The sequence below is a fragment of the Paramisgurnus dabryanus genome, chromosome 5 (assembly GCF_030506205.2).
Source record: "Paramisgurnus dabryanus chromosome 5, PD_genome_1.1, whole genome shotgun sequence".
Classification (NCBI taxonomy): Eukaryota; Metazoa; Chordata; class Actinopteri; order Cypriniformes; family Cobitidae; genus Paramisgurnus; species Paramisgurnus dabryanus.
The window spans coordinates 41,371,081-41,397,927 of NC_133341.1; the positions used below are offsets into that span (position 1 = coordinate 41,371,081).

General features: G+C 37.9%; 1 protein-coding gene across 1 annotated transcript; it reads right to left on the reverse strand.

The window, feature by feature from the left end:
* Nucleotides 1–861: 861 nt before the first annotated feature.
* Nucleotides 862–25,386, reverse strand: castor2 (cytosolic arginine sensor for mTORC1 subunit 2). The gene is made up of 9 exons (XM_065284214.2): nt 24,995–25,386; nt 16,511–16,581; nt 15,837–16,030; nt 9,312–9,444; nt 9,018–9,141; nt 8,566–8,676; nt 4,913–4,995; nt 2,781–2,875; nt 862–2,684 (listed from the first exon to the last, which is right to left on the reverse strand). Exons 1-9 carry the CDS (start codon nt 25,105–25,107, stop codon nt 2,619–2,621), a joined length of 990 nt encoding a protein of 329 aa, XP_065140286.1. The 5' UTR covers nt 25,108–25,386; the 3' UTR covers nt 862–2,618.
* Nucleotides 25,387–26,847: the final 1,461 nt, after the last annotated feature.

Here is a 26,847-nt window from a genome sequence, read left to right on the forward strand (position 1 = left end):
TGTGTACGCCTGTGGCCAGCATATGTTTTCAATGGTTTCCAAAGGAAGCACTTTTTAAAAATGCCACCAGGAGGTGGCTTTTGTCCCCACAGTTCAAAAATGTCCAGCTTTGGGTGAAACGCTCAGCTCGTCGATGTCACTTTTCACTCAACCATCCAATCACAGTGGAGGAGGGGCAGGACAAATATCACAACAACCAACTGGTGTATTGTACTCAGTAGATCAGTTGCGCGCGCAACTTAACTTTAAAAAAATTCTGCACATGAACTTTATTAAATTTTTTGCTCCATGTCCCCTTAGGGGCTCCGTAGAATGGGACCCTGCTCTAAATTAAAAAAATTATTTACACTTCTAGTAAAATTTTTCTAAAAAATAGTTTTGGTACTTTAAGGTAGTTGTTATCACACTGATATATGTTTAATTATTCATTTTTGTGATAAGCTTAATTTTAGCTAGTAATTTGATGCTATAGAAACAGGATGTGTTGTTATGATTACTGTGGTTGAATTGGGTGCGCAAGCTTCTGGGCGGATACCGCGGCTCCTTTTGCACATGCTTTGGCTCCAAACTGATGTTTTTACGTAACATGGCGGTGACCATGGTTGGATATTTTTAGCTTCAATTCATTACAATGGAAGGAGGTGACGTTGCGTTTTTTTTTTTCAGTCTATGGTACGCACGCTTTATAAATGAGGCCCCATGGTTGGTTTTGTGCTAATCGGACACAACTACGGCTTGTGAGCAAGTCTACAACAGTTTGTAATTAAAAAAAAAATTCAGTTCTGGACATTGAAGGATTTTTTTTCAAATGAACTGCTCTCTAGGATCCCCGTTACAATAAAACAAGCTTTTACAAAAATGTATTTGTAGCAACTTTCATTGCTTTTAATAGATTTTTTAATTCACAATTGATTATCCAATGGTTTAAAAATGCTTTAAAGCCACTTAAAATAAAATTCCTTCAGAATCAAGTACATGTTTCGTTTTAAACTGCGTTTCTAATCACAAGATTATATACCAGTTTTAAAGCAACATACATACACGCATACCTCATTCTGAGGGAAACACTTCACCCACCATTGTTGTGCAAGTTTAACGGGATATAAAACAAACCTTGAATGTCTAAACTACTAATCAATGCAAATTCTTCAAATGTATTAAATCATTTCTATTGGTGGTTAAATCAAAGGATTTAGATTATATCCCAATCATTTTCTAAATCACAGATATGTGAAATAATCGATGGCACATGATGTAGCAGTCACATGGTGTAAACCCCCTCTGTACTCTTAGAGACAGTGGGCAAAAAGCGTAATTGAAATCCAAACCTAAACACAAACAAAGCTGAAAAATATACGGTTTTCACATCTTTAATTGTCAGAAGAAAAGGTAACCCCCTGTTTTTAATTTTTTAACACTGATAAATACATGTTTCTGCAAATTTCTGCTTCAGAGCTGACAGAAGAAAAGCTTGTGGATAAAGACATCCATCCATCCATGTGTAAAGAACAAGTGAATCTCTTCTAAAAGACACTCCTTCATGGAGACAAATACTCATCCCCGGTATTTCACATCAAAATAGTTAAGATCTTCAAGATAGACCTTTCATAAAGTGCAGACGAGGGGAGCTTGAAGGCCTAAACTAACGCCAGTGTCTGTGACACGTGACCTTAACAAACATTCAACAAACGGTAGTGTGTTTCCTCAGTGGATAAAGAGACTAATACAAAAAAAAAGTAGTGGCAAAGACGGACGCAACCAAAACGTGGGTGGGGAAAAAGAGGCGTTTAAAAACATAGTATACAGTAAACTGCACAATTTGTGGATTTCGTGCGAATAACCTGAACTTATGCACGGTTTCACCTCACCTGTATCTACCAGTATCTAGCCAATTCTGCCATAACGATTGATTGTACGTTGAATGCGAAAACAACAACTAATTCATTAGCATTGAAGTGTGACTGTAGGATTTAGGTAAGGGGGAAATGAACAAAGCTTCCAAAGAAACATGGAAAAAAGGGAGAATAAAAAGGGTCTTTCACGAACCGAACTTGTGACTCGACAATATTGCTGGAGCGTTTCAATAAAAACTCTGTACCATCACCTTTAAATTGCACCCAGGAAAAAAACACATTTAGGCAAGGAGTCCGTTTAGGCCGTCGGTCTTGGCACTGCGAGGGAAAACAGGAAGGAGGAAAGAAAAACAATAAATCTCGATAAACAGTTGAGTACATTCTTTGTCCTTCACAAGAAGGACCTGCCACTAATACGTAATGGTTATTCGCAACGTCTTAGGAATCAGATTCTGAAGTCCAGGCTTAAGCGGGCAGTGTTGCCATGGAAAAATGGTTCACGGAGGGAGGGGTCGGATGAGAGGAAAAAAGCGCAGAGGAAAAGCACTGTATCAACCGTAGACGGGGATCGGGTTGAACGAGGACTGTTTTTGCAGGTAGATGCCGGAAGTGATGTCACACAATCGCTCTCGTGTCCTTCCTCTTCCGATCCTTCTCCCGTAACCGCCCACAGAAGCAGTCCTCGGGTAAGCACTTGGCACTTTTAAGAGTTCACTCGTAAAAAATCGAAACGGTCGCAGGGATGTGGGACTCCCGCCCAGAGTCTCACTGTCCTGTGCTTTCATTGGTCCTCAAGGCTCCGATCACGCTCTGGATATTTTCCTCGGGAACCTGCATGGAAATGAGACGGATGTTGTGAAACACCGCCCTGGCGAGCTATAGTTTTGACAACAAACAGTTATGTGTAAACGCTGACAGGAAACTCACCAGGGCGTGATCGAACTTGAAGGTACTGATATAATAGGCTGGAATGTCAGCGGTCGCCAGCGGTTCAGATATTTGAGCCACGATGCCACATTCATCTGTTGGAAAACAAACTCTAGGGATTATAAAATCACATTTAAATGGTGCATTTGACCAAATGTATTAAAGGAGTAGTCCACTTTAAAGATGGGGTCCATTGACTTATCATAGTAGGACAAAAATATACTATGGTAAGTCAATGGGCCCCATCTATAAAGTGGACTACTCCTTTAAGGTAGTAAGTATATGCAAAGGTCTCACCAATTTTATAATGTTTAGGTATTGGACTAGCTTCAGTGTAACCATGATTTTTATATATCTCAATAAAATTACATTCTAGAAACAAACAAACATTCACACTAAAATCTGTGGTTCAATTGTAACGCACATGTTTCCCTTAAGCCACATGATACAATAAAAATGCCTTAAAGCGATAGATTGGTGAAAAATTAAAATTACCCCATGATTAACCAACCATCAAGCCATTCGAGATACATACGTCCATCATATTTCAGACAAACACATTTTGAGTTATTTTATATATTAAATATGGATTACTTCCAAGCTTTATAACGGTAGAAAACAGGGTCCACGGCCCAAAAAAGTTAATTTATCCTTCACAGAAGTAATCCACATGGCTCTAAGGGGTTAATAAAGGTCTTTTGTGAGTAACTGATGCAATGTTGTAAGAAAAATATCCATATTTTAAACTTTATAAAAACTAGCTTCTGGTAACGACACAGTTTTGGACTCATTTGCAATGTGGCCATGGCAACAAGGGCTAACTACACTAAAACGCTCTTGTGAATCACGTGAGCCATTACCATAAGCTAATTATTATGGTTTATAAAGTTTGAAATATGGATATTTTTCTTACAAAATTGCATCGATTTACTGCAGAAGACTCCAAATTGTGGACCATAAAACCCTGGTGGTTCGTGAGGGAGTTTGCGGGTTCATGAGTTGTTGGAAAACAATGAATTAATTACAATTAAATTATAAAATACAAATAAATTATTTTAAAATAAAAAATTTGGATGTCATGTGACCATTACCCCGGATTTCCACCGACTGCAGAACGGCTGCGGATCCGTTGCGGAACGGCGGTGGAGTCAATCGGTTTCCATTCAAGTCAATGTGTGTATTTCCACTGACTGCGCTCCGAATCCGTCACAGCTCCGGCCATCCGCAGCCCTCCGGCACAAATACGCAGAGCTTCTATTTTTGACGGATGCCGGACAGCTCCGCAGGGCGGAGCCATGACTTTATCGCGTGATCATACCTGAATACGCGAGAACTCGTGTTTTTTTTTTTATTAAATATTTGCAATACAAACACACACAAATAAAGTCATTAATACAGAAACAACAAATAATAGACAAGAACAGAGCCAGTGGGAGTTTCAAATAAATACATTAAAGATAGAGCATAAATAAATGTTTTAGCAGCCTTCTTATTTTTTGAATTTTGGATGGATATGATGTACTGCTCTGTCTACGTGAGTTCTCGTGTTGTGATCTGGGCTGGTTTGTAAAAACGTCATAATTCAACGGAATAATGGGCAGAGACAGAACTAGGTATCGCGCGAGCTTCACGTGAATTTGCGAGACCTCATGGGTCCTCGTCACTTCAGCACGCAGCCGCTCTGCAACAAATACGGATCTGGTGGGTATTGACGGACGGCGGAGTGCGGAGCCGTAACGCAGCAGAGCCGATCTGCAGCTGCTCCGCAGTCGGTGGAAATCCGGGGTTAAACAACACTACAATATATCATAAAACTGCCAACTCGTGCAAAATAGACAGATACGTTTTATGTACAGATAAAACCAGATGAAGAGTCCAATAACAGATAATAATAACAACAATAACTATGTAAAATAATGAAAAATAACTAATAAAAAATAAATGTCTTTGAAGTTAAACATGCAAATGTGCTAATAAATTATTGAACATATTTACTCAAAATCTTCAAGTAAATAATTTGGGTCAAGGGGGTTCAGCTGACAACTTTCGAAACCCCCTGCCTTAGGGTTTACCCAAAACTTTGACAATTCTTCTTTATTACAAACAGTACCCAACTTCTAGTATGAACTTACCAAACCCTAAAGGCTGTCCTCCAATGCGAACCATTTTCCAAAGTTCTCCTGATGCGCTGGTAAAAAGGACATTGTTTGGAAACCTGACAAGAAAGGAAAAGCTTGTATATCATATCAAAAGTCACTAAACATTAATCTATTATTAGATCTGTCATATTTAAACTATACTCATAATAATAAACAAGCTTAAAGAGTGGACAAAACCATCAAACAAAGCAAAATGGCTAAAGAATACATAATTCCTATTTACACCTGATGTAGATGTAATATCCAGTACAAATCTAAAGTTTAGTTCATTAAAGTTAAATTAACTTACTTTTATAATGTCACATTTCGCGTTTAAAGCCATGCGAAAAAAGTTTTAGTATTTTCAAAAAGCGTGGCCGCGTGGTGTGTCTACATTCAAAATAACGTATTTGCACGTGCAAAAGATGTGAAATGTGAACCAACCCTAAAATGACAGTGAAGGGGAGGGGCCAAAAAAAGAGGACAGTGATGTCATCCAAAATGGAAATAAATTCCGAGATGGGTCAAGTTAGCATGAGGAACAATTCTCAGTCTTAATAACTAATTACCTATTAGATGCATCTTACTACTATGCTGGCAGTTTATTAGTACTTGTATAGGGATAATTCACCCAAAAATAAAAATGTCATATTTACTCATTCTCAGGGGCGCCGATTTGGAGTTAGGGATTTTTTTATTTAGGAATCATTTAAATGAGATAAGAAATCTTTTACAATCCTGTTATGTAAAAATACACTGTGACACACAAACGGTTAACAGCTCTCGTTCTCTGCAATGAGTCCCGCCTCCGTAACTCACATCGCTAATATGATTGGATTAGCATTTCTTGAGTCCCGCTTCTCTAACTCGCATCGCTTTATGATTGGCTCGTCTTTACTCGCTAGCATGTGATGTAGGCTGCTGCATTGACTTTGTACAACGAGCCAAAGCTCCTCAACAAGACGCGGAACAAGTTGTGTCACATAATGATTCAGGGACAGTGTTTTCCCCAATACACAACAATCCCATGTTAACCTAAGGAGTTGCAAACTTGTGTCAGTATAACTAAAGCTTTATAAATGGGGTGGCCAAGGCTATTTAGGGGGTTCCTAATCCATAAAAGAAAATAACCCCGACATGATTGATCGCTGAATACTTTACATTACTGCACTGTGTTCATTACTTGCACAGATGTAGACAATGTAAGGATGCATTTTAAACTTCTACTTTTTTACACTGTTAATGAAGTAAAAGAAGATTTATAAAAGCTGTTGAGGAAACACCATGATACATACACATCCTTCAACACTGGGATTCTTTTTTGGGCAAAATCAAATTAAGAATCAAATATATAAAATAACAATGCATATTCTTCAATGTTATAAAGTAAATATAAAGACTTAAACAGGTACTGTTTATTAGGCTCTAGGACATAACCAGTTGTTTATTATAGTACATTAAATTTGGGATGGCGAGTCAGATGTCACTGAGTAAAGTGCACAACGAGTTGTCTGTTGTTTAAGTCTAGTAAACAGCGATAAACTGTTTTTGCAATGCGACTCTGTGGAGCAATTTTATTTATGTCCCCACCAATGCCAGAATCAAACTACCCCCCCTGCTCACTATCATGTTGTTACAAACTAGGGGTGTCCTTGACTAAGTATTTACATATTCGAATCAGAATTGTCGAATCTTTCCATAGTCGACCGATAGTCAAATCATCTATGTTTGTGTGCATGGGTTGGGGCCAGACCAGGTACAAATTGGTAACTTTTATTTTCTTTCACAAGCAGCACACATAAACAACTTTCTGATAAAGTGACCAAAACTGTCTTTCAAGTAATAAACGAAGACAAAACTGACGATGCATTTATATATATATTTTTCAGGTAAAATGTAAGGTAACATTTGTTTAATTATTCCTCATAACATTTTAAAGCCACGATCTACAGAACATCACACAAAAATACATTTTGCTAACTAAACCTAAAAAAATAACAAAGGTGATCCTGCCTTGGAAACTCCGGCTACAATTAAGTGTTTTTATTTAATTTGGAGATAGCGCGTCAAAGCAGTCATGACCAAAAAATCCCGACAAATGAGAAATGACAAATAATTTGTGATTGTGACTGTAAATGATAAAAACTAATCTTTATATACAATTCATTAAACTTTAATTTATAACAAAAAAAACACTGAAATTAATGATTTTATAGACACTACGCGTTATTATTTAGCACAGAAATACCTGCTTGCTTGCTTTGACTTTGATCATCTCTGTATTAACTTTAGATATAAAGACCGGATGATATTATTTATTTCAGGAATCTCTTTGCTATCATTTGAAAGTGAACACCGACCGACCATAATATTAAATCACAAAAGTTCGTGTCAGGCAGAAAAAGGTTCGGTGCAGATACTAGTTTCCGTTTCATCAGCGAAAAAAAAAACGGCTTACCTGTTTTGTAGTTTAACTTTTGACAAGATAACCACTCTGTTTTAAATACATTTTAAAAACTTATACTCGCCGTTTTTTAATGTTTAGTTTGATGAACTCCTAAATATGAGACGCAGAGCACCTAGCCCGTTCGGCTAAATTACATGCGCAAGCATGGCCAGCACGCAATAGCGCAACATCGACACAACGAAAAGCTATCCAAAATTTACATATTTAAATTAGATCAGAATTTACGTTTAAAATAAATACAATTTTTTTTATAAAATTTGGTCAGAAGTAACAAAGTGCTGAACAAATATGCAAAATGCCTCAAGTGCACGGAAACAAAACACAAGCCAAATAGTTAAATCAGATAACCCAAAGTGATTTATAAATAAAATAAAATGTAGAAATTATTAAAAGAACGAAAGGCATAATATAATTTGCCAGCTTTGTCTTTTAAATGTAGAAACAAAGAGGCAAGGCTTTATTAACATATAAACCTCTTATGGACGTGTAGCCCGGTCACAGGGGTTGATGGATTTATTAACGCATTTTAAAAATATTTATTGAAAGCTGCTACTTCACATATTATTTGCAGCATTATCATAATATGCAGTATATTAATATATTGTGAGAAAGCTGTTATATGTGAAATCAGATAATATGTGCACCCATATACGGCCAAAATTAAATGATCCTCATTTCATAACACATCTGCGACGATTCGACTGTGAGATTGGTAGTCGAATCAGGCTTCTCCTATCGATGCATCGAATCTTCGACTATTCGGGGTCACCCCTATTACAAACCTGTATAAATTTATTTCTTCTGATGAACACAATGGAAGATATTTTAAGTAATGTTTGTAACTATTCATGAGCCCCATGAATGGTCTTTTTTCCTACTATGGAAGTGAATGGGCCTCAAGAACGGTTACAACCATCCCTAAAGATATCTTCCTTTGTGTTCATCAAAAGAAAGAAATTTATACAGGTTTGTAACAACATGAGAGTGAGCAATTGATGACAGAATTTTTATTTTTGGGTGAAGTATCCCTTTAATGTCTCATTCTGCATGACCTTATTCTAAAACCCCTACTAAAGTGTTACCACCACATAAACAGGGAAATATTTACAAAGCAAACAGGGTCCACTTAAATTTGGTGTTGACATGAATTGGGTGTTAGTGGCGGGCAGTCTAAACTAACCTCCGAGTTGTCTGTTCATCCATGACCAGAGAGATGTAGCCCTCGATCAGCGAGAACGAGAAGAAGCGGATGTGCCCAGAATCCTCGCTCTGCCCCCCGGCCTCTTTTGCACTGTAATAAAGCATAGCAGGGATTCTTGTTATTATACAACCTTTATCAGAGCTAAACTCAGCTGACGCTTTTGTAAAAGATGAAATGGGAGGCAACTTTTATATATATATCATTACCAATAATTGTTGGCCTGATGCCACTTTGAGAAGTAAACAAGCAGAATGAAAACAAAGTCGGTAGTGCAAATACACAGCGCTCCTCTTGTTCCCCTTCTCTCCCCACCCAGAGTCCCGCTAATGCTCTCCCTACAGCGACCCATGTGTATTATCATCATTTTCTAATAGACCTGGCAGATGGCTCTCGGTTCTGGCCATATGTGAGGCTCGGCGCCGAGCTCTTACCCGCCCGAGTAGAACATGACGTCCATAAGCAGAGTGGCCACCGAGGGCAGCGTGTCGGGATCCAGACTGGTAACACAGAACATGTTACTGGGACTTGAGAGAGGGTGAATGATCGGCCGAGGAACTGAAAAAAAAATGCAGTCATTCAAAAACATTCAAGTTGCATATTCAACATGCTTTCTTGACAGAATATAAAATACATTCTGACATATGAGAAGGTCTAAACAGATCATTTGATTAACTAAAGTCTCAGTACTATAAATGCCCAAGATGCTCCAAGTGACAGATGGTTACCCAGTTTAGGCTTGACAAAACCATTGGTGACCCCAGTACTGTTGGCAGCAACCGTTTCGCCATTGACAACCCTCAGGAGAGTGAACTCAGCAGACAGCGTGTGCATGACCATGGGCAGATCCCTCTCTCGAACCTACAGACAGACCCAACACAAACATACACATTTAATACACAACACTAGAAACAAATCACGTGTTTTGAAGGCTCAAAGTGGGAATAAATACATTTAAACCATTTGAATTATTTGCTAATGATGCCAAACCTTGCAGATAATGCATTTGTAATATACTGTCGTATTTAAAGGAGAGGTGACAAATACCAAGAAAATTATCAGGGTGCATTACTGTGCTTTCATTCTTCTGCAGAGGGATCTCAACAACAAAGATTGTTTTGAAATAAGAGCATGCAAATTATTTTAAAACTCACTACACGCTTGAAAATAAAGGTGCTTAAAAGGTTCTTCACAGCGATGCCATAGAAGAACCTCTTTTGGTTCCTCAAAGAAGCTTTTAGGTCAAAGGTTCTTTAAAGAACCAATGTCTTTTATACATTTTTTAAACTGTAGAACCATTTTTACCTTAAAAGGAAAACACCACCGTTTTTCAATATTTTACTATGTTTCTATGTATGTTTATTTTTAAAAACTCTACAGGGCCTTGGAACTTTTTTCCCTGATACACAAACTTTCAAGGATTTCAAGGACCTGTGGGAACCCTGGAGGCAGCGTAATTGAATTCTGTTTGAAATATAAATATAATACTGTGTAAAAAGTAGGGCGGGACTCTAACCCGTTAATTAAGATTAATTAATTAGACAAAAAATAACGCGTTAAACATTTTTACCTCATTTTAATCGCACTTATTTTTGCACCGCAGAACATTTCTCATTGGATGAGTTTCGGCGGACCGATTATACTGGAGCACCAACTAGCGTTCATGACTTCAGACAACAACAAAGCACAGTGAACATGAAAGAAGAAGCTGATGAGATCGCTTTGGTTGGCCCCGTGGATGGGAATTTCTTTTATAAAAAACTAACGGATGGAAGCGTCGATAAGAGCATGGTTGCGTGTAAGTTATCCAACAAGGAATTCACATATCACCGCAGCACATCGAGCCTCAAGTATCATCTCAATGCAAAACATATAGCAGCTAGCGTGGACGTTAGCCCGACTCCAGGTACAACGACTTGGTCATTATTCATGGTATACTAAAAATCCATGTGAAAAAATAACTTCTCAATGTTCTCAGGTCAAATATTTATGTGTGATTAATTTCGATTAATTAATTACAAAGCCTCTAATTAATTAGATACATTTTTTTAATCGAGTCCCGGCCCTAGTAAAAAGTTTACACTAAATTTGTGCTCCAGCCTCTTTCTCGGACGTTTTACTTGACAAGGCTCGACCAATCACATTCCACTTGCACACAAACGCATAAAATTGTGGGACAAGACTATGGTGGTATCTCAGGAGACGGGAAGTAAACCAAAAATTTGATTTGAACGTGCCTTGAATGAAGGCAGCATTTTAGAGATTTTGGATGCAGCCCACATGCCTGTGCACCTCGCTCTTTTACAGAGCGATAAAACAAGACATGTCATACTGCAAAAAATGACTTACATAGTATTTTGTCTTGTTTTCAGTAGAAATATCAAGAAAAAATATTTGCCAGTAGGGTGAGGGAAAAAAAATCTTACAATAAATTGCTCACCCCATTGGCAGATATTTTTCTTGTTTTAAGCACCAATTTACTTAAATTGTATATTTTTGTCTACAAACTAGACTTATTTTCTTAGTTCATTTTGCTCATCAAGAAAAAGCATCTTAATTTTATTTTTTACTTTTTATTTCTACTGAAAACAAGACAAAAATACCAAGTAAGAAAGTCATTTTTTAATGACACGCAAAAAATCTGCCAATGGGGTAAGCTAATTTTTCTTGAATTAAATGTTCCATTTGCGCCTGATGCTGCGTGCCGAAACATTACATCTACCGCCGGTTACTTTTATTTCATGTTTCTAAGTGCTACAGAGGCTTAGATATTAAGTTTTTGGTAGACGTAGACAATTCTTAGGATTTTTTTCTGAAAACCCTCAGGAGATAAGGGTATTTATCCTAGAATAACATAGGTTTTAGGAGTAAATGGGTTGTTGAATTTGTTTAATCCACAAATTCACTTAAATTTGTTATTTTTTGCCTTAAAACTAGACTTGTTTTCTTAGGTTATTATGCTCATCAGGAAAACACATCTTGACTTGAAAATGTTTTGATATTTGTGCTTAAAACAAGACAAAAATCCTAACTAAGAAAGTCATTTTTGCAGTGCAAAAGGCCAGTGTCGTGTAAATGAAAAGTAACTGTACAGTAAAATCCACATGAAATTAACTTTTGCAAGAGCACAATATTAAAACCTGTTTAACGCCCTTATACTTGCAAATAATGAGTATTAAAGGAAGTATAATAAACTGAATAAATTGTGTTAAAATGATGTAAATTAGTTACAATGTTGCTTAAATTTATATTGCTCGGAAAATACTCAGCATGACACTTGTTAAGATAATTAAAAACTCAAAACACAATGAAAGACAATATTGTCAATATAAAGATGCACGCACTCACACTGTACTTTTATCCATCCGAACCCAGGTGCGCTTTCGTCATTTAGGGCGTTTTCACATTAGCACTTTTGGTGCGCACCCGGGTTCGATTGAAATCAGAGTTCGGTACATTTGAATGATGTGAACGCTGTCTTCCGAACTCGGGTGCGCACCCGCGAAACGTACTCGAGTCCACTTAAAAAGGGTGGTCTGGGGTCCGGTTCATGTGAACTCCAGATCGGTTCGCTGCTAATGTGAGCGCAATTGTACCAAATCGCGGAAGTGAACCACTGTTAATTACGTATTATATGGAATGTCCCACCAAAACAGACGTGTGTGTTTGTGTGCGTGCACTTACCTTGACAACAAAATGCATAGAATGCTTGCTTGACTTTTGTTCTTATTTTTTTAAACCTTTGGTTTTGTTTTCAAAGAAATAATACAGAAACGCACTTGCGTCTGTCTGCCGCAAACATACTAAAGTCGTTTCGATGACAACGGTCTGTCCGCCGACGTCAATTTTTGCGGAGGCATTCAGAAATCATCTCTCCGCTTGCAGTTCGTCAATCACGCTTGTCGTCTTCTCGTTTACAGCGGTTGTCAAGCAACATGAGAACGCGCCGGCTGCAGCTTGATGATTCGGTTCGGATGCAAAAATAATATGTGAACACAGTCCATGGGGGGCACGGGGAGGCGGGAGCAATCGAACTCTGGTTCGGACCAGGCAATCGCACCAAATATAAAACCGCCCTAAGATGCGATTGTTTTGAAAAAAAGCAGGAAGTGAAGCGCTCTCTTAACTGGAACCCACCGTAATGATAAGTCTGTGTTTTTAATTTGGAGTTGTTTGGTGTGCAATTACAGACAGCCCTCTCACATGTCATCATATTGCTTAGTTGATCCATCACGTGTGCAGCTCGGACATTCATGTAACCCCGCTGCGCGCATCACAAGGTTTTTACGATGGCAGATGAAGGTGAGTGGTCGCGCAATGGAAGTCTTCATCTTTTGAATCGCGCTGAGGCGCGATTGCGCTCACAGCCTTCCGCGCCCAACTGAACTGCGCTCCAGCCCACCTCTGCAACCTGGCCGGGGCGTGATAAACCAATCCGCGCCCGGACGCGGTACAGAGCGATCACACAAGTCAAACGTACCAGGCTTTCGGGGTCAAACGTGCCCGAGTGCGGTTTGGTTTGGATAGTGGGAGTACACCCTAATACAGCAAAACAGAGTTGCTTTTAAAATTTTGAGTAACCAAAAGAGAAGAACATGGGCGAGGATTAAAAGAGAAAGGGCCTCTCCAGTGGACCGGCACAGGTCAGGTCATCTCCTCTCCTTCAATAATGTGATTATTCCTCGGTCTGGGAGCAGCTGGTGTGGAATGTGAACTTTCCTGTAAATTCCAGTAAGTGCCTGCTGATCCAGACGCTTTATCCTCTTTACATAACTACCCCCAGATTATTACCGGTTCCACAATACGTGTTATTTTCACATGCAGCCACTGCCGATTGTGCATCCACCGATGCAACACACATGGTAGAAAAGTGCTGACGGCAACAGGCAGTGGTCATGGTGAGAAAGGTTGGTTTAGGAAAGCAGAAGTGCTTATTTGCTTAGTATTTAACGTTCTCCAAAAGCATGTTACATCATTCAATGTTACTGCATTTCTATAAAATTAAAGACATATCTGTTCCAATATTACTAATACTATTTTTTACACTGACAATTATATGTCGACTACAGACCACAGGGCTGGTTTTTATATAATCTGTGGCGTTACACAGATGGCCCTACACCATGAACCACTGTGTCAGCTGCATTTCCTGTCTGCAGAGACCAGAATTTGCCTATAAAATGTGCTTTAATATGATGAGTAACAAAATATATTAAAACACTTCCCGTTTAGACACTTATTAATGTGTGCGTTTATATTTCTCACAGCTGAAGTAGTGAAAATGCATTTCTCAGTGTGGTCAGAGCTAACAAACTGGACTGAAAGTAAAGCTAGAGACTGAAACTGATTCAGCAGATTCACACTTACGTGCAAGGTTTTAGTTTAACCTTCGGTAAAAAAGCGAATAAATGCGTGGCATGGCAACCATAAACAACTTGACAGGTAACATTAGATTGTATAATTTTGTGCTTGGTGTAGGATGTTTTTTAAATGATGTCACAGAATAACATATTTTCACCTTTTCATTGTTTATACAATACAGCCTTATGGAAGTGTTAAAGGCGGGGTGCATGATCTCTGAAAACCAATGTTGTTATTTGAAATCACCTAAACAAACACGCCCCTACCCCAATAGAATCTGGACCTTCTTCTGATAGACCCGCCCCATACATACGCAACCCTGGCAACGATGTCGGTTAGTAGACACGCCCCTTACTGCTGATTGGCTAAAAGTGTGTACTCACTTTTACAAAGTGTTTTTCAAAAATCATGCACCCCGTCTATAAAGGGATAGTTCACTTTAAAATGAAAATTCTGTCATAATTTACTCACCCTCATGTTGTTTTAGATCTGTATGATTTTCTTTTTTCGAATGAACACAAAAGAAGATATTTTGATAAATGATGACAAGCACAGCTGGTTGAAACCATTGACTTCCATAGTAGGAAAAACAAATTCTATAGAAATCAATGGGAACCTTCAACTTTGTGCTTACCATATTTAATCAAAATATCTTCATCATTATTTATCACATTACTTTCATAGTATTTGTTTTTCCTACTATGGAAGTCAGTGGCTTCCACCAGCTGTGTGTTTATCATATTTATTAAAATATCTTCTTTTGTGTTTAAAGCAACATAAGGGTGAGAAATTTTTTGTTTTTGGTGAACTAGCCCTTTAAATGACCAATATTATGCCTGTGTGCTAACAAACACATTTAGAAAAGCTTTTGGGTAAAGTTAACCAGTCAGTCAGTGGCTGTGGGCGGGGCTTTTTTAGTGTGACATCACATTAATAAAAAGGAATTAAAACAGGGTCATTGTAGGCTGGTTGTGTTCACACACTGGCAATAAACATTTATGTTCAAAGACCTTGTAAAAGTGAATTTTGCATAACATGGGCATAATTTTGCAGAACTCATAAATATTTATAATTAAGGGAGACATTTCACAAGACTTTTTTGGTGTCCCAAAAGTACGTATGTGATGTTTTAGCTCAAAATAGCATATAGATGAATTATTATAGCATGTTGAAATTGCCACTTTGTAGGTGTGAGCAAAAGTGCAGATTAAGGGGCGGTATTATCCCCTTTTGACATCACAAGGGGAGCCAAATTTCAATGACCTATTTTTTCACATGCTTGCAGAGAATGGTTTACCTAAACTAAGTTACTGGGTTGTTCTTTATCAAATTTTCTAGGTTGATAGAAGTCTGAGGACACAATTATAGCACTTAAACATGGGAAAAGTCAATTTTTATGATTTGCCACCTTTAACTCTTTCACCGCCATTGACAAGTTATATCGTCAATTAAGAGAAAACATTTGCATAAAAAGTGTTCCTGATGAATTTTTATGTTAATCTGCAATACCACAATTATCCCAAATACCCAATTTATTAAAAAAAAAACTAAAGCCAAAACGTTACTAATTTTAAACTCCGTGTTTGTTTTGATAATTGTTCTGAGTCTGATCTCTAACAAAATTCCTTCACAAAAATGCAATTATTTCAGCTTTTTGCTAAAAAAAATTATTTTTACAGAAAAATACCCATATTTAAGATATGTTTGTTTGTTTGAAAGCAGAGGGTTTGTTCTTTCATTTGATATATTTGTATGTTTATATATTTTTAGAAGAACATTTTCCTGGAAGGCATTTTGTGAAAATCACAAAAAAACGCTGCCTGGGAACTTTTCAAAAAATGGCTAGCGGGGAATAAGTTAATATCTTTTGTAATCCAATCTATAACACTCACCAGTATAAAATCAGTTTGGTAGGTTGATAACATGAACACAGAGATGTTGTGGTCGGCAAGCGGGGCGATGACCGATTTTGCAATTTTGGTAACTCCTATTGGCTGAGAGCTGGTGGCGCTCCCACCCCCTGACACCACATTGAGAGCCAACCACGTCGCATCTGCCACACTTAGATACTCCGACTCCGGCAGCTCTGAAACCGATGAGAAACAAAAAACAAGCACAGGACTGATGAATGTGACATTTTACCCTTCAGGAAGAATGGCGACCTTTAGTGGGTAATACATTATCTGCAATTTCCTTTTGCTTGGGTGGAAAACCTGCACAAACTTCCGGGAAATTAAAAATACCTGTACCTATTTCGCAACACACATGAGCTTCTGGTATCCATGGTGACGAATGGAAGTTCATCTTGGCAACCGGTGTGTAATGACACAGATTCACTCAATCAACCACAAAACCAAAGCCACTAGCAGTTTGGCCTCTAGTAACCCATAATGGAAATGTGTGTGTTTGGGGTGGGGGGGTTGATGGAGCAATGTGTGGTCAAACCTTGGCAGGGTTTCAAGCTACAAGGAATTATAGAGAATCGGTGATACTTTACATGACTTAATCTTGCCTCGCTGCACTAAACCCGGTGCACTCTTAGTAAAAGAGTAACCACGAAACCCACCTTTAAAGCCATCTTCATCCACGATGATGGTATAATCCTCCGGAGTTTCCGTTAAACTAAAGAACTTGCATCTGGAAGGAAAGCAGAGAGAGAGAGAGAAAGAAAAAGATGGAAATTACAATCCAAGCAGTGGCAGAATATTAAACAAATATGAAAATCATAACATCCCTGAAAAGCTTCTTACTCCATCAGAGTCTGGCGAACACATGCAGGCTTATGTTTGCAATAATAATTTATGCTTGCTAAGGCATTCAACACTCTTGCTATCACTCAATCTTAGGTTTAAGAGTGCTTTGATTGACCATTATTGGATAAAAATGGATGACAAAAACGTATTTGGGTCATGTACAAGCTGTAATTAATTCCCTGAATTGCACGTCAATTCTGCAGTGTGCACCGCATGTCCATATGATGTGAATTTGCAGTAGGTTTGGCTTGTTATTCCTGACATGAGAAGTGGCAGAAGCTGTTTTTGTTCAGCTCTATTGTTTCCAATAACCAAGCATAGGCTGTCTTGGTTTTTGTTTCTATAAGAAATGGAAGTGAAATACATTGCACATGTTGTTGTCTGCCAATAAATAAACAGTCAATGATACTTTGAAATTTTAATACTTAACAGGCATACTTTTTTTGCTAAAATTAGTTAAAAAACACAAATAAATCTTTGGGTTAGAGGAACCCTGTGACCGGCCTAGGGATGCTCATATCAGTTAATTTTCCCGACCGACAACCGTAGCTTCTAAACCGAACATTAACCGTTAACTTATAAGATTTTAATATGAAATTGTCATTGAGTAAAAATACAGTTGACGGTTGTCTGTGAACTAGTAAAAACAAAAGATTTAATTTGAACGTGCAAACAGCAGTGACAGATCAACAACAGAACCAGGATTCATACATTATCAAATATTCACGCAACATTACCTTATTAAAAAGCACGCGATCGGTCCAGAGGAATAATATCCAAAAAGGGCAGATTGTCTCCGTTTCATCTACCACAGTGGTCATTTCTAAAGCAGGATGCTTTTCAGAAAGTTTTGCTTTTGCGTCGTCTTTCTCCGTTTGTGCAAAAAGAGAGATGTTTATGTTCAGGGTCAGAGGCCATCACCGAACGTCTGTCCGGTTGTGCGCGAGACCGACCGCGTCATCTTGCGCGGACACGCGCGCGTCTCCGTTCAGCTTCCAAACACGCATACAAATGATTTCTCATACAAATGATTACGTTATCAGACCGTCAGGGCAGCAATAATTTTTGTCATTTACAGGACATTCACAAATTACAGATAGAAAAGTGGCTAAATGTCTGTCGGCTCATGACTACACGCACCATGTATTAACAAATTTTTTTATTTTAACTGATAATGTTAACCGGTCATAAATTCTTACCTTCGGTTAACGGTTAAACGGTCAATGTGAGCATCCCTAGACCGGCCCATAATACCATCAGTGATTGGTCCAAAAATCATGATCGAAGCGCCCTTACTAAGATTAGTGAATTAAATTTCCCTATATAGTTTGTGCACCAGCATTCATTAATTCAAAGTAGCTAGCCATACTATTAAATAACAAACAAACAGAAATATATTAAAGGAGAGACCTGCAGTATATCTAGTGACCATGTCATAGACACAAGGGTTGCAACAAATAAGTTTCCTTTTCCAAACTAATTTTTTAATACGAGTTTGTTTTGTTTTCATAAAAATGAACCACAAAAAGAATTTTTTTGTGTTACAGTAAGGCCAGGGCTCAAAATAAAGGACTACCCGATGGCCCAGGGCCAGAGAGATGCTCGGGCAAGTAAACAGTATTGTGCTTCGCCCTAAATTATTCAAATTTATTTTCCGCCCTTGGCCGTTTGTCTATGTTTTCTTATGCAATGTTACCAATCGAGACACAATTTTAAGCGTTGTGAACGTTAACTTCTCAGCAATTTCATGAGGTTTCTTCTACCTTAGTGGTTCTTGTGGACACTGTTGTGTGTGTTGCGCATTACGTCAGCTGGTAGAGCAAAGAGACGTTAAGATGGCGGCGGCCTAACGAAAACATAATTATTTTACATCTTGAAAACAGACATTTCCTTGGGTTAAACATAGCGGGACACAATATATCGCATGTGATTGTCATTGCGCATCTCGTCAGTGAAGACAGTTCCTTGATTAGTAGTAAATCGCCATTACTTGCTTTCTGATGGAGTGGCATTTACTACACAAAGCCGTAGTCCACTTATAAATTTTGCAGTCATTATCGCGGACGTATCACCTGCGATAATGTATGCAACATGGCTCAGTTTGTAAGTGAACTACTATGGGGTGCATTTCCCAAAAGCTTCGTGAGGCAACTACAGTCGCAAGTTCCATAGTTTCAGCATAGTTCACTGATGCGGGTGTTTCCCGAAACCATCGTCCCAGCGGACCTTCGCACACTGCATCGCAAAGTTGTGTCGTTGGAACGACAGCTCTTCACCTGTCATTAGAAGCATAGTTCCTTGTTATTAAAATATGTAGACTTACGTTGATCATGCTTTTGAACAAAATAAGCAAAAAACATGTAGTACAGTCTATATCAATCATTCTAAATATATAAAAATGTATTTTACGTCTTTAAGTTTGTAAACAGAATTAAAGCGCTGCATTTGAAAACTGCGCATGTGTGCAGTCCTACGAGCTTTAAGACCCTGGGAGGAGTGACGAAAGAGGAAACTTGCATATGAGTTGAATATCTTTAAAAAAAAAACATAATCCCGATAACTAAATCCCGTTAATAAAATCAGTCTTCCGATGCAATATGTTATTTACAGCAATAATCTGACATTAAATCGATTTGCACAGATTAATTTGTACTTCACCTCCTACGTGACATCATCAACTATGTTGTTAAACCAACATGGTTCAAATGACAAATGTGCGACAAAGTTACCATGCTTTCGGGAAACAGTCGTGACAAGGTAGTTTGTTTCCCCAACTATACATTGTACTATGTTGTAGGGCTGTCACTTTTGAGAAAAATCAAATTCGAATGGATTTCGAATATCATGCAATGTATCCGAATATATTCGAATATCTGGGCAGATGGTTTATTTAAAGTTCGAATACGGATATTTCACGTCATGTTCGAATGCATATTCGAATATCGAATAAAAAGTGACAGCCCTACTATGTTGGTTCAGCAGCGAGTTACGTCATTGTTCGGGAAATGCACCCCTGTGTAGTAAATGACGCTTCATCTGAAAGCAAGTGATGTGCTGCATCCGAAACCGCCTACTACATACTATATAGTACGTGAAAAGCAGTAGGCGAGGCGAGTAGTATGTCTGAATACATAGTATTTGAAAAACAGTATGCGAAAAGTACCCGGATGACCTACTACTTCCGGTTAGATTTTGCAGTGTGCATACGATGGACGCTTCACTATCCCATGATGCCCCGGACGAGGAGTTATCCAACAAAGAAGAAGAGGCACGCGGCTGTCTTCGCGCTGAAATGACATGACGTGATGACGACGTATGTCACGTGATGTAGCAACATGGCGGTAGTACGTCCGAATCTCATTCATACTACCCAGATTCATACTATACAGTACCTACTGTTTTAACGCCAAGTAAGTAGGTACTTCATCTAATTCAGTACCTACTATACAGTATGCGGTTTCGGACACGGCCATGGCGATTTGCTACTAATCAAGGAACCGGCTTCACTGATGAGATGCGCGTGACTATCGCATGCGATTTATTGTCCAGCCCTAGTAAAACATAACGAAAGAAACAATGCAATGTAACAAAAGTGAAAACCTGAACCACTGGACCGACCGGGTCAGTATAAAAAAATTATTTGAATTGTGCCATGAAGGGGGGTATACCATGTCATCAGTCCTATTTATTTTGTTAATAACAAATAGTTTTTGTTCAAATAAAATGTAAAGATATAAAGTTTGAAGATCAAAACAAGTTTATTCAAATGTCCTCACCACAAGCACAATTTCATACTTTAAAATGTTAAAATGAAAGATTATTTTAGTACAAATCAATGTGTTCTGCACGTTTTAAACATAAATATTAGAATTTGGTAATAAAGAGCAAAAAGATTGAATAAAAAAAACTGTTTATCATTTTAGACAAGTAATTAATTAGTAAAAAAAAAAAAATCTGAATATCGATTATCAAAATAACTGTTAGTTACAGTACTAATGTTGGACGACTCTTTTGCCCATCCAAAACACGGCAAGCAGTTAGCAATGCCCTAAAAAAATGTAAAACAACAACACTCAGAAAGCCTTGGCAAACACCCATAACACCCTGCCCAAACAAGTAAAAATATAGAAACTCCTTTTTCATACAATTCAAAATACATAAATTCTGCCACAAAAGTTGTTCAAAAAGATTTGTACCAGACACTATAATTCATATCACAGTAAGTGTCAGTCAAAATAGTGCCTGGTAAAACATAACCCGATATACGCTGCTGCACAAACGCCGGGCAGCTGCTGCTGGCTTGTAATGTTGCATGTACACCCCAAACGGCTCTAAAGATACCAGGTAAAGGAGTCTTTATTTATGGGCCTGTCCACCCACACAGTGTATCATTTTGCCTCCGGGGGAATAGCAGACGACTTGTTGACTCTTATATTCAACAGAGCTAAAGTGTTTAGTTCAGGCCTTAAACATTTCAGCCACTTTGTCACTGAAATCCTCTTTCGCATTAAAGCAAAATGACACAAGCTTCTGTACAGAGCATAGCTGTATGAAAGGTCTTTGAAGTGTAGATGTATCCGCTTTGAACAAAATATTAAAATATTTTTTAACAGCCTTGAACTGTTTAGTATGTTACGGTTTAATATTCCCCAGGCCCAGATAACTTTATTGCAATAATAGGAACTTACTGTGACTTTGCAAAATTTGAGTCACAGGGTGATGAGACCGATACAAAGATGGATGTGTATGAAGTGTATGAAGACCCACAATGAGCATATCTAATCTAAATTTTTTGCGGGGTATGAAGTTACCAAATATAAATGCCTCTTGCTTACCAATTATTTCAAATGGTAATAGTGATGATGAGAAATTTAGAAGATGCACATGCTTGCAGAGAATGGTTTACTAAAACAACGTTACTGAGTTGATCTTTTTTACATTTTCTAGGTTAAAAGAAGCACTAGGGACCCAATTATAGCACTTAAACATGGCAAAAGTCAGATTTTCATGATATGTCCCCTTTAAAGCCAACATAAAATGGGGTTTGCCATTATACTTCTGTGAGTGAAACTTTATATTGAAAAAGAACAAAATGTAGGGCTGGACTTGATTTAATCAACTAGAAATTGATTGGATCATAGACAGTTGCATTAGCAAAATGAAGCCAGGTGATGTCCAGGTTGTTTGCGTTCTTTATCAGTTTGAGACGCTTCACAAAAAGGTTTTGAATTGTTTCAGGCTGTACCTCTGCAACGAAATAAAGTGTATTCCCTATCCCCTACCATAAAACACTGTTCAGTATACTTTAAAAAGTGCAAAGTTGGATCAACTTAAAAAAAAAATACTTCAATTGAGACATGGATTAGCTTAATCCCTGGGACTAAGCCTTAGTTTCATTATTCAAAAATATAACTAGTTTTAACAAACATGCCTTACTAAAAATATTACTTGTGTGCTTTTGAGGCAAAACAAATGGCACTTATGTATTTTAAGTATGTCAATGCAAATTGTTTTCAGTTTGGACAGCTCTTACATTTATTTTTTACACTTTATTTTTTTAGGAGTTACCAATTAGAAGTTTTTTTTAAGTTGATACAACTTTTACTTTTTCCAGTGCAATCGAAATAAATGTAAAGATAAGTAATCCATGCAAATGTCATCTTTTTTTATTTATTAAACTTTTTACTGAAAGTTTTCAAATACACTGATATCTCTGATGTCAATATTTGGTGACTTAAAGGGGACATTTCAAAAGACTTTTATAAGATGTAAAATAAATATTTGGTGTCTCCGGATAAAAAAAAGTGCGCCATTTTGGGTGTGTCTTTTAAAATGCAAATGAGTTAATCTCTGCACTAAATGGCAGTGTCGTGGTTGGATAGTGCAGATTAAGGGGCGGTATTATCCCCTTCTGACATCACAAGGGGAGCCAAATTTCAATGACCTATTTTTTCCACATGCTTTCAGAGAATGGTTTACCAAAACTAAGTTACTGGGTTGATCTTTCACATTTTCTCGGTAGACAGAAGCACTGGGGACCCAATTATGGCACTTATATGCTCCTTTTAAATATCAGAGGTCTCGGTTTAAAGGAAAACAGCACCGTGTTTCAATATTTTACTATGTTCTTACCTCAACTTAGATTAATTAATACATACCTATCTTTTTTCAATGCGTGCACTTTTAATCTTTGTATGTATTAGCATTTAGCCTAGCCCCATTCATTCCTATGGCTCCAAACAGGGATGAATTAAGAAGCCACCAAACACTTCCATGTTTTCCCTATTTAAAGACTGTTACATTAGTAGTTACACCAGTAAGTAAGGTAGCACAAAATAAAACTTTTGTTTGGAGCCATAGGAATGAATGGGGCTAGGCTAAATGCTAACACATTCAAAAGCGCTGTACAAAGATTAAAAGTACATGCATTGAAAAAAGATAGGTATGTATTAATTCATCTAAGTTGAGGTAAGAAGAACATAGTAAAATATTGAAAAACGGTGGTGTTTTCCTTTAAGTTTTCAAACATTTGATCAAATTATTTTCCATAGTTAGGTAAGTGCCTCTTTCAGAATTACCACGTCACATCCATAACGTTGTTTCTTCCTCTTAAATACGCAAATTAAAATGCAGAATTTCTGCATGAGCATGTTGTCTACAAAGACTTGTGTCCTTTTTTGTCGCATTCATAATGTATATTTTCTATTATAAAATGGTAAGAAACATTTACACCTATATTTTTCTGATGTCTGCCTCTTAAGGACAATATAAACAGATGGTTCAATTTCAATATTAGTAATAAACACATTCTTTGAGAAATAATGTTAATTTAAAAATGTTACACTGGAGTTGCTCAGGTCTGAAAACAGAAAAGATGCCTATAGCTAAAAAACAACAACAAAAAAGGAGGGGCCTATAGTTTCGACATCACATTGCACTCGGATCCAAAAACAGCTTTTAAAACAGACTGCATGGCCTGATGGGCAAAATAAACAACACTGAATACAATAGGGGACAGCGTTACACAGTGAGGATCAAACCACAAGGAATACCTCACTGCAAAAACAAATACATGTTGTAAACGGAAATCACATGCACTGATAAATTTGTTTCAGTCAAGTCATTTACATAAACATTTAAATATCATGCATTTGTAATCAGGTCGGCCTCCAACTGCAAATATTTCGACTAAAACGTTACTTTGCAATTTTGCCTTTTTCATTGCAGATGATGTCATCCTGAGTCATGACTAAACCCCTCTGAGCTCAAGGTAAAGATCCAAAGCTGTGTTACGCACAAACAAATAAAGCGTAATTACAGCATTTACAGCCAGTCCTGAATCTCCCGATTGAATTTCACAGCACAAGACCTTTTCAAAACAAGGGATATCCACCCCATGAAGCGATAATCATTCTACAGTCTCTGAAAATGACATTTTTAAGATCAAATAAACATGCATGCATCTTTGAAACAAAAGTAAAGGGGGTTCTCAGGGAATCTGAGCACTGCTCTAAACAGTAAACAACCTTTGTCATGGTTTAACCAAAGACCTTTGTGCTAACAGGACAGAGCAAGATGTTTATATGAGCTTCACACTCACAGTAAGAGCCAAACCAGACATGCCCTCACAAAAACACAGCAAGGGCCATCTTTCACAAAAGCCCCTCATCTGAGGGCCCATTAGTATGAAACACTAATGTGTTTTGCTTAATACAAGATGCTGGAAAAACAAACTGGTTGAACCAATGCACCAAATGGATGCAAATCACTGTCAGGCCACAACTTTTCCACAACTCATCTCTCAGTTGTTTACAGGTTTCCAGTATAATTCCACTCAGAGCAACACCACTGGATCTGTGACAGACGGGTCAGCTTTTGATGCAAGCACTCGAATGGACCCTTGATGTTGAACGCATCATCGCACATTGAGCATCACGAGCAGCGACGCACGCCGCCGGTTCGAGTTGAATTTAAAGCAACATCCCCTTTCGTGTATTTATACCGCCGCGCGAGAAGAAAAACAACCTCGAGCACGTACACACACACCCCTTTACCGTCGAGTGAACTTCAGCAACACCACACACAACAATTACTGCTTACAGAAACAAAATCATCCACGATTGAGTGATTGAAGGTGTACTTAAATAAGAGATTTGGCATAAAAACGTTAAGAAGTGTTGGGCTGAACTGTATCTGCCTCATAAGAGGTGCGCAGTGTACAGCTAACGTAATTCGGGTCATTTAAACACATATTAGACGAATATAACACAATGTAAACTTTCATTGTTTGTACTTACCTCGTTTTAGAGGGCAGAAAAGCTAGTTTGATTAATCCGTGAGTGCAAATTTGAATGCCCTCCTTCGCTATGCTCGCTACTTTCAGACTGTGCTCTAAAATGTGCAGCTCCATCTTTTGCGTCTTCTCATTTGTGGCACATCTAAAAAAATATTAACGTCTATTTTCCTTTTGATAAAAAAAGAATTAATAAATAAATAAATAACCAGACGGGGGTTTTAAAACGTTCACGCTGAGCGGAAAGGAGGGGAGAGGAAAAGTTGTCTGCCGAGGGAAAAGAGAGACAGAGTAAAGCGGGGTAAAAGTAAAGAAAGCACAACGAGGTAAATGGGAAGGGAGAAAAAGAGGACTGTCGGTCCCCGTGTTTCCACTCCGACAAGGATTGGAATGGGCCAGCAGCTGGTAACAGCGAAACAAACAACTTGTCACTCAAATTTAGGGGCGGGACAAATGATGCGCGCGGTGCACTCTGGGATATGTGGTTCGGCGTTTAGCCGTTACGTCCTCCTCACTAACAATTGCTTAATGTGGACAAAGTTTAAATATGAAAGATTTTAAATATAATTTAAATTTAAATAATTTAATGTTATTGTAATTTTGTTAAAATAACATGCACAACTGATATTAAAATGCCATTTGTCAGAGCCTCCATGAAAAATAGAATTAAACTTTTTTCATTTCAGTATATATAGGTATATAAACTGGTATGGTCCAAATCCATGAAAAAAAATTCGCAAACAGAAGATATAAGCATTCAAAACCCACAGTTTGGCACATGCGGTAAAAAAGTAGGCCTATAGAATTTTTATGACATCATCAAATTTCCTGTCCAATCAAATGCTCTTTACATACTGAAGCGTCCCGCCCTCTAAATTTTTATGGCAGCGTCCGAAAATGCATACTGTGACAGTAGGTACTGAATTAGATTAAGTACCTACTCTTCGACTGTTAAAGGTCACCTATTGTCCGATTCACGATTTTACATTTCCTTTGGTGTGTAAGTGTGTATTAGTACATGTTAACGATATGCAAAAGGGTACACACACACCCCTAAGTAAACAATGACGCGTGTTATCATCTCCAACGTAAATCTCTTTTCTTGGACTACAAATAACACACGGATTGTAGGCAACATTTTACTTCTTGGGATTGATGATGTAGACAAGACCGACATTATCATAATTACTTCTGACTCTCAGCCTGTAACTCCTGTTAGCATTGCATTGTGACCTAATCTTTCAAACATGGTAAGGAGCGCCACATTTCCCGCTGACGTCAGAGATATTCAGGCCAATCACAGCGCTTTTCAAATCGATGAGTTATGTACAAAAATCTGTGCGTTTCAGGAAGAGAGTGAAATCTGGAGCTACAAAAATGTACGGTATGTGGGAAAAAAGTGTTTTTTAACCAAAAAAAAAACACGTGAACACATCGTATCATACCAAACAGACAAAATAACGTTGTTTTTTAGCAATGAATTAGGTGCACTTTAAAACAATCGGTAATATATAGTATATGGATATGAATTCAGACGTACCACATTCGCCACGTTAAAACATCACGCGACATACAGCGCCATAACAACAAGTTAGTCGTTAATTGAAATTAATACGTTTAACAAGCACAATTTAAACACAATGGACAGCTGTTTATATGTATTTGCATTTGTATTGCTGCTTTACGGCATTTAAAAAAATAATAAAACTACACCCCTCCGTCGTCTTCTTCGTTGGATAGCTCATCTCCTGGGGGATCACTGGATAGCAGAGTGTCCATCGAATGATCGGAAATAGTAGGTCATCCTGGTACTTTACAGCTACAATTTTTCGAATACTATGAACTCTGACCTACTAC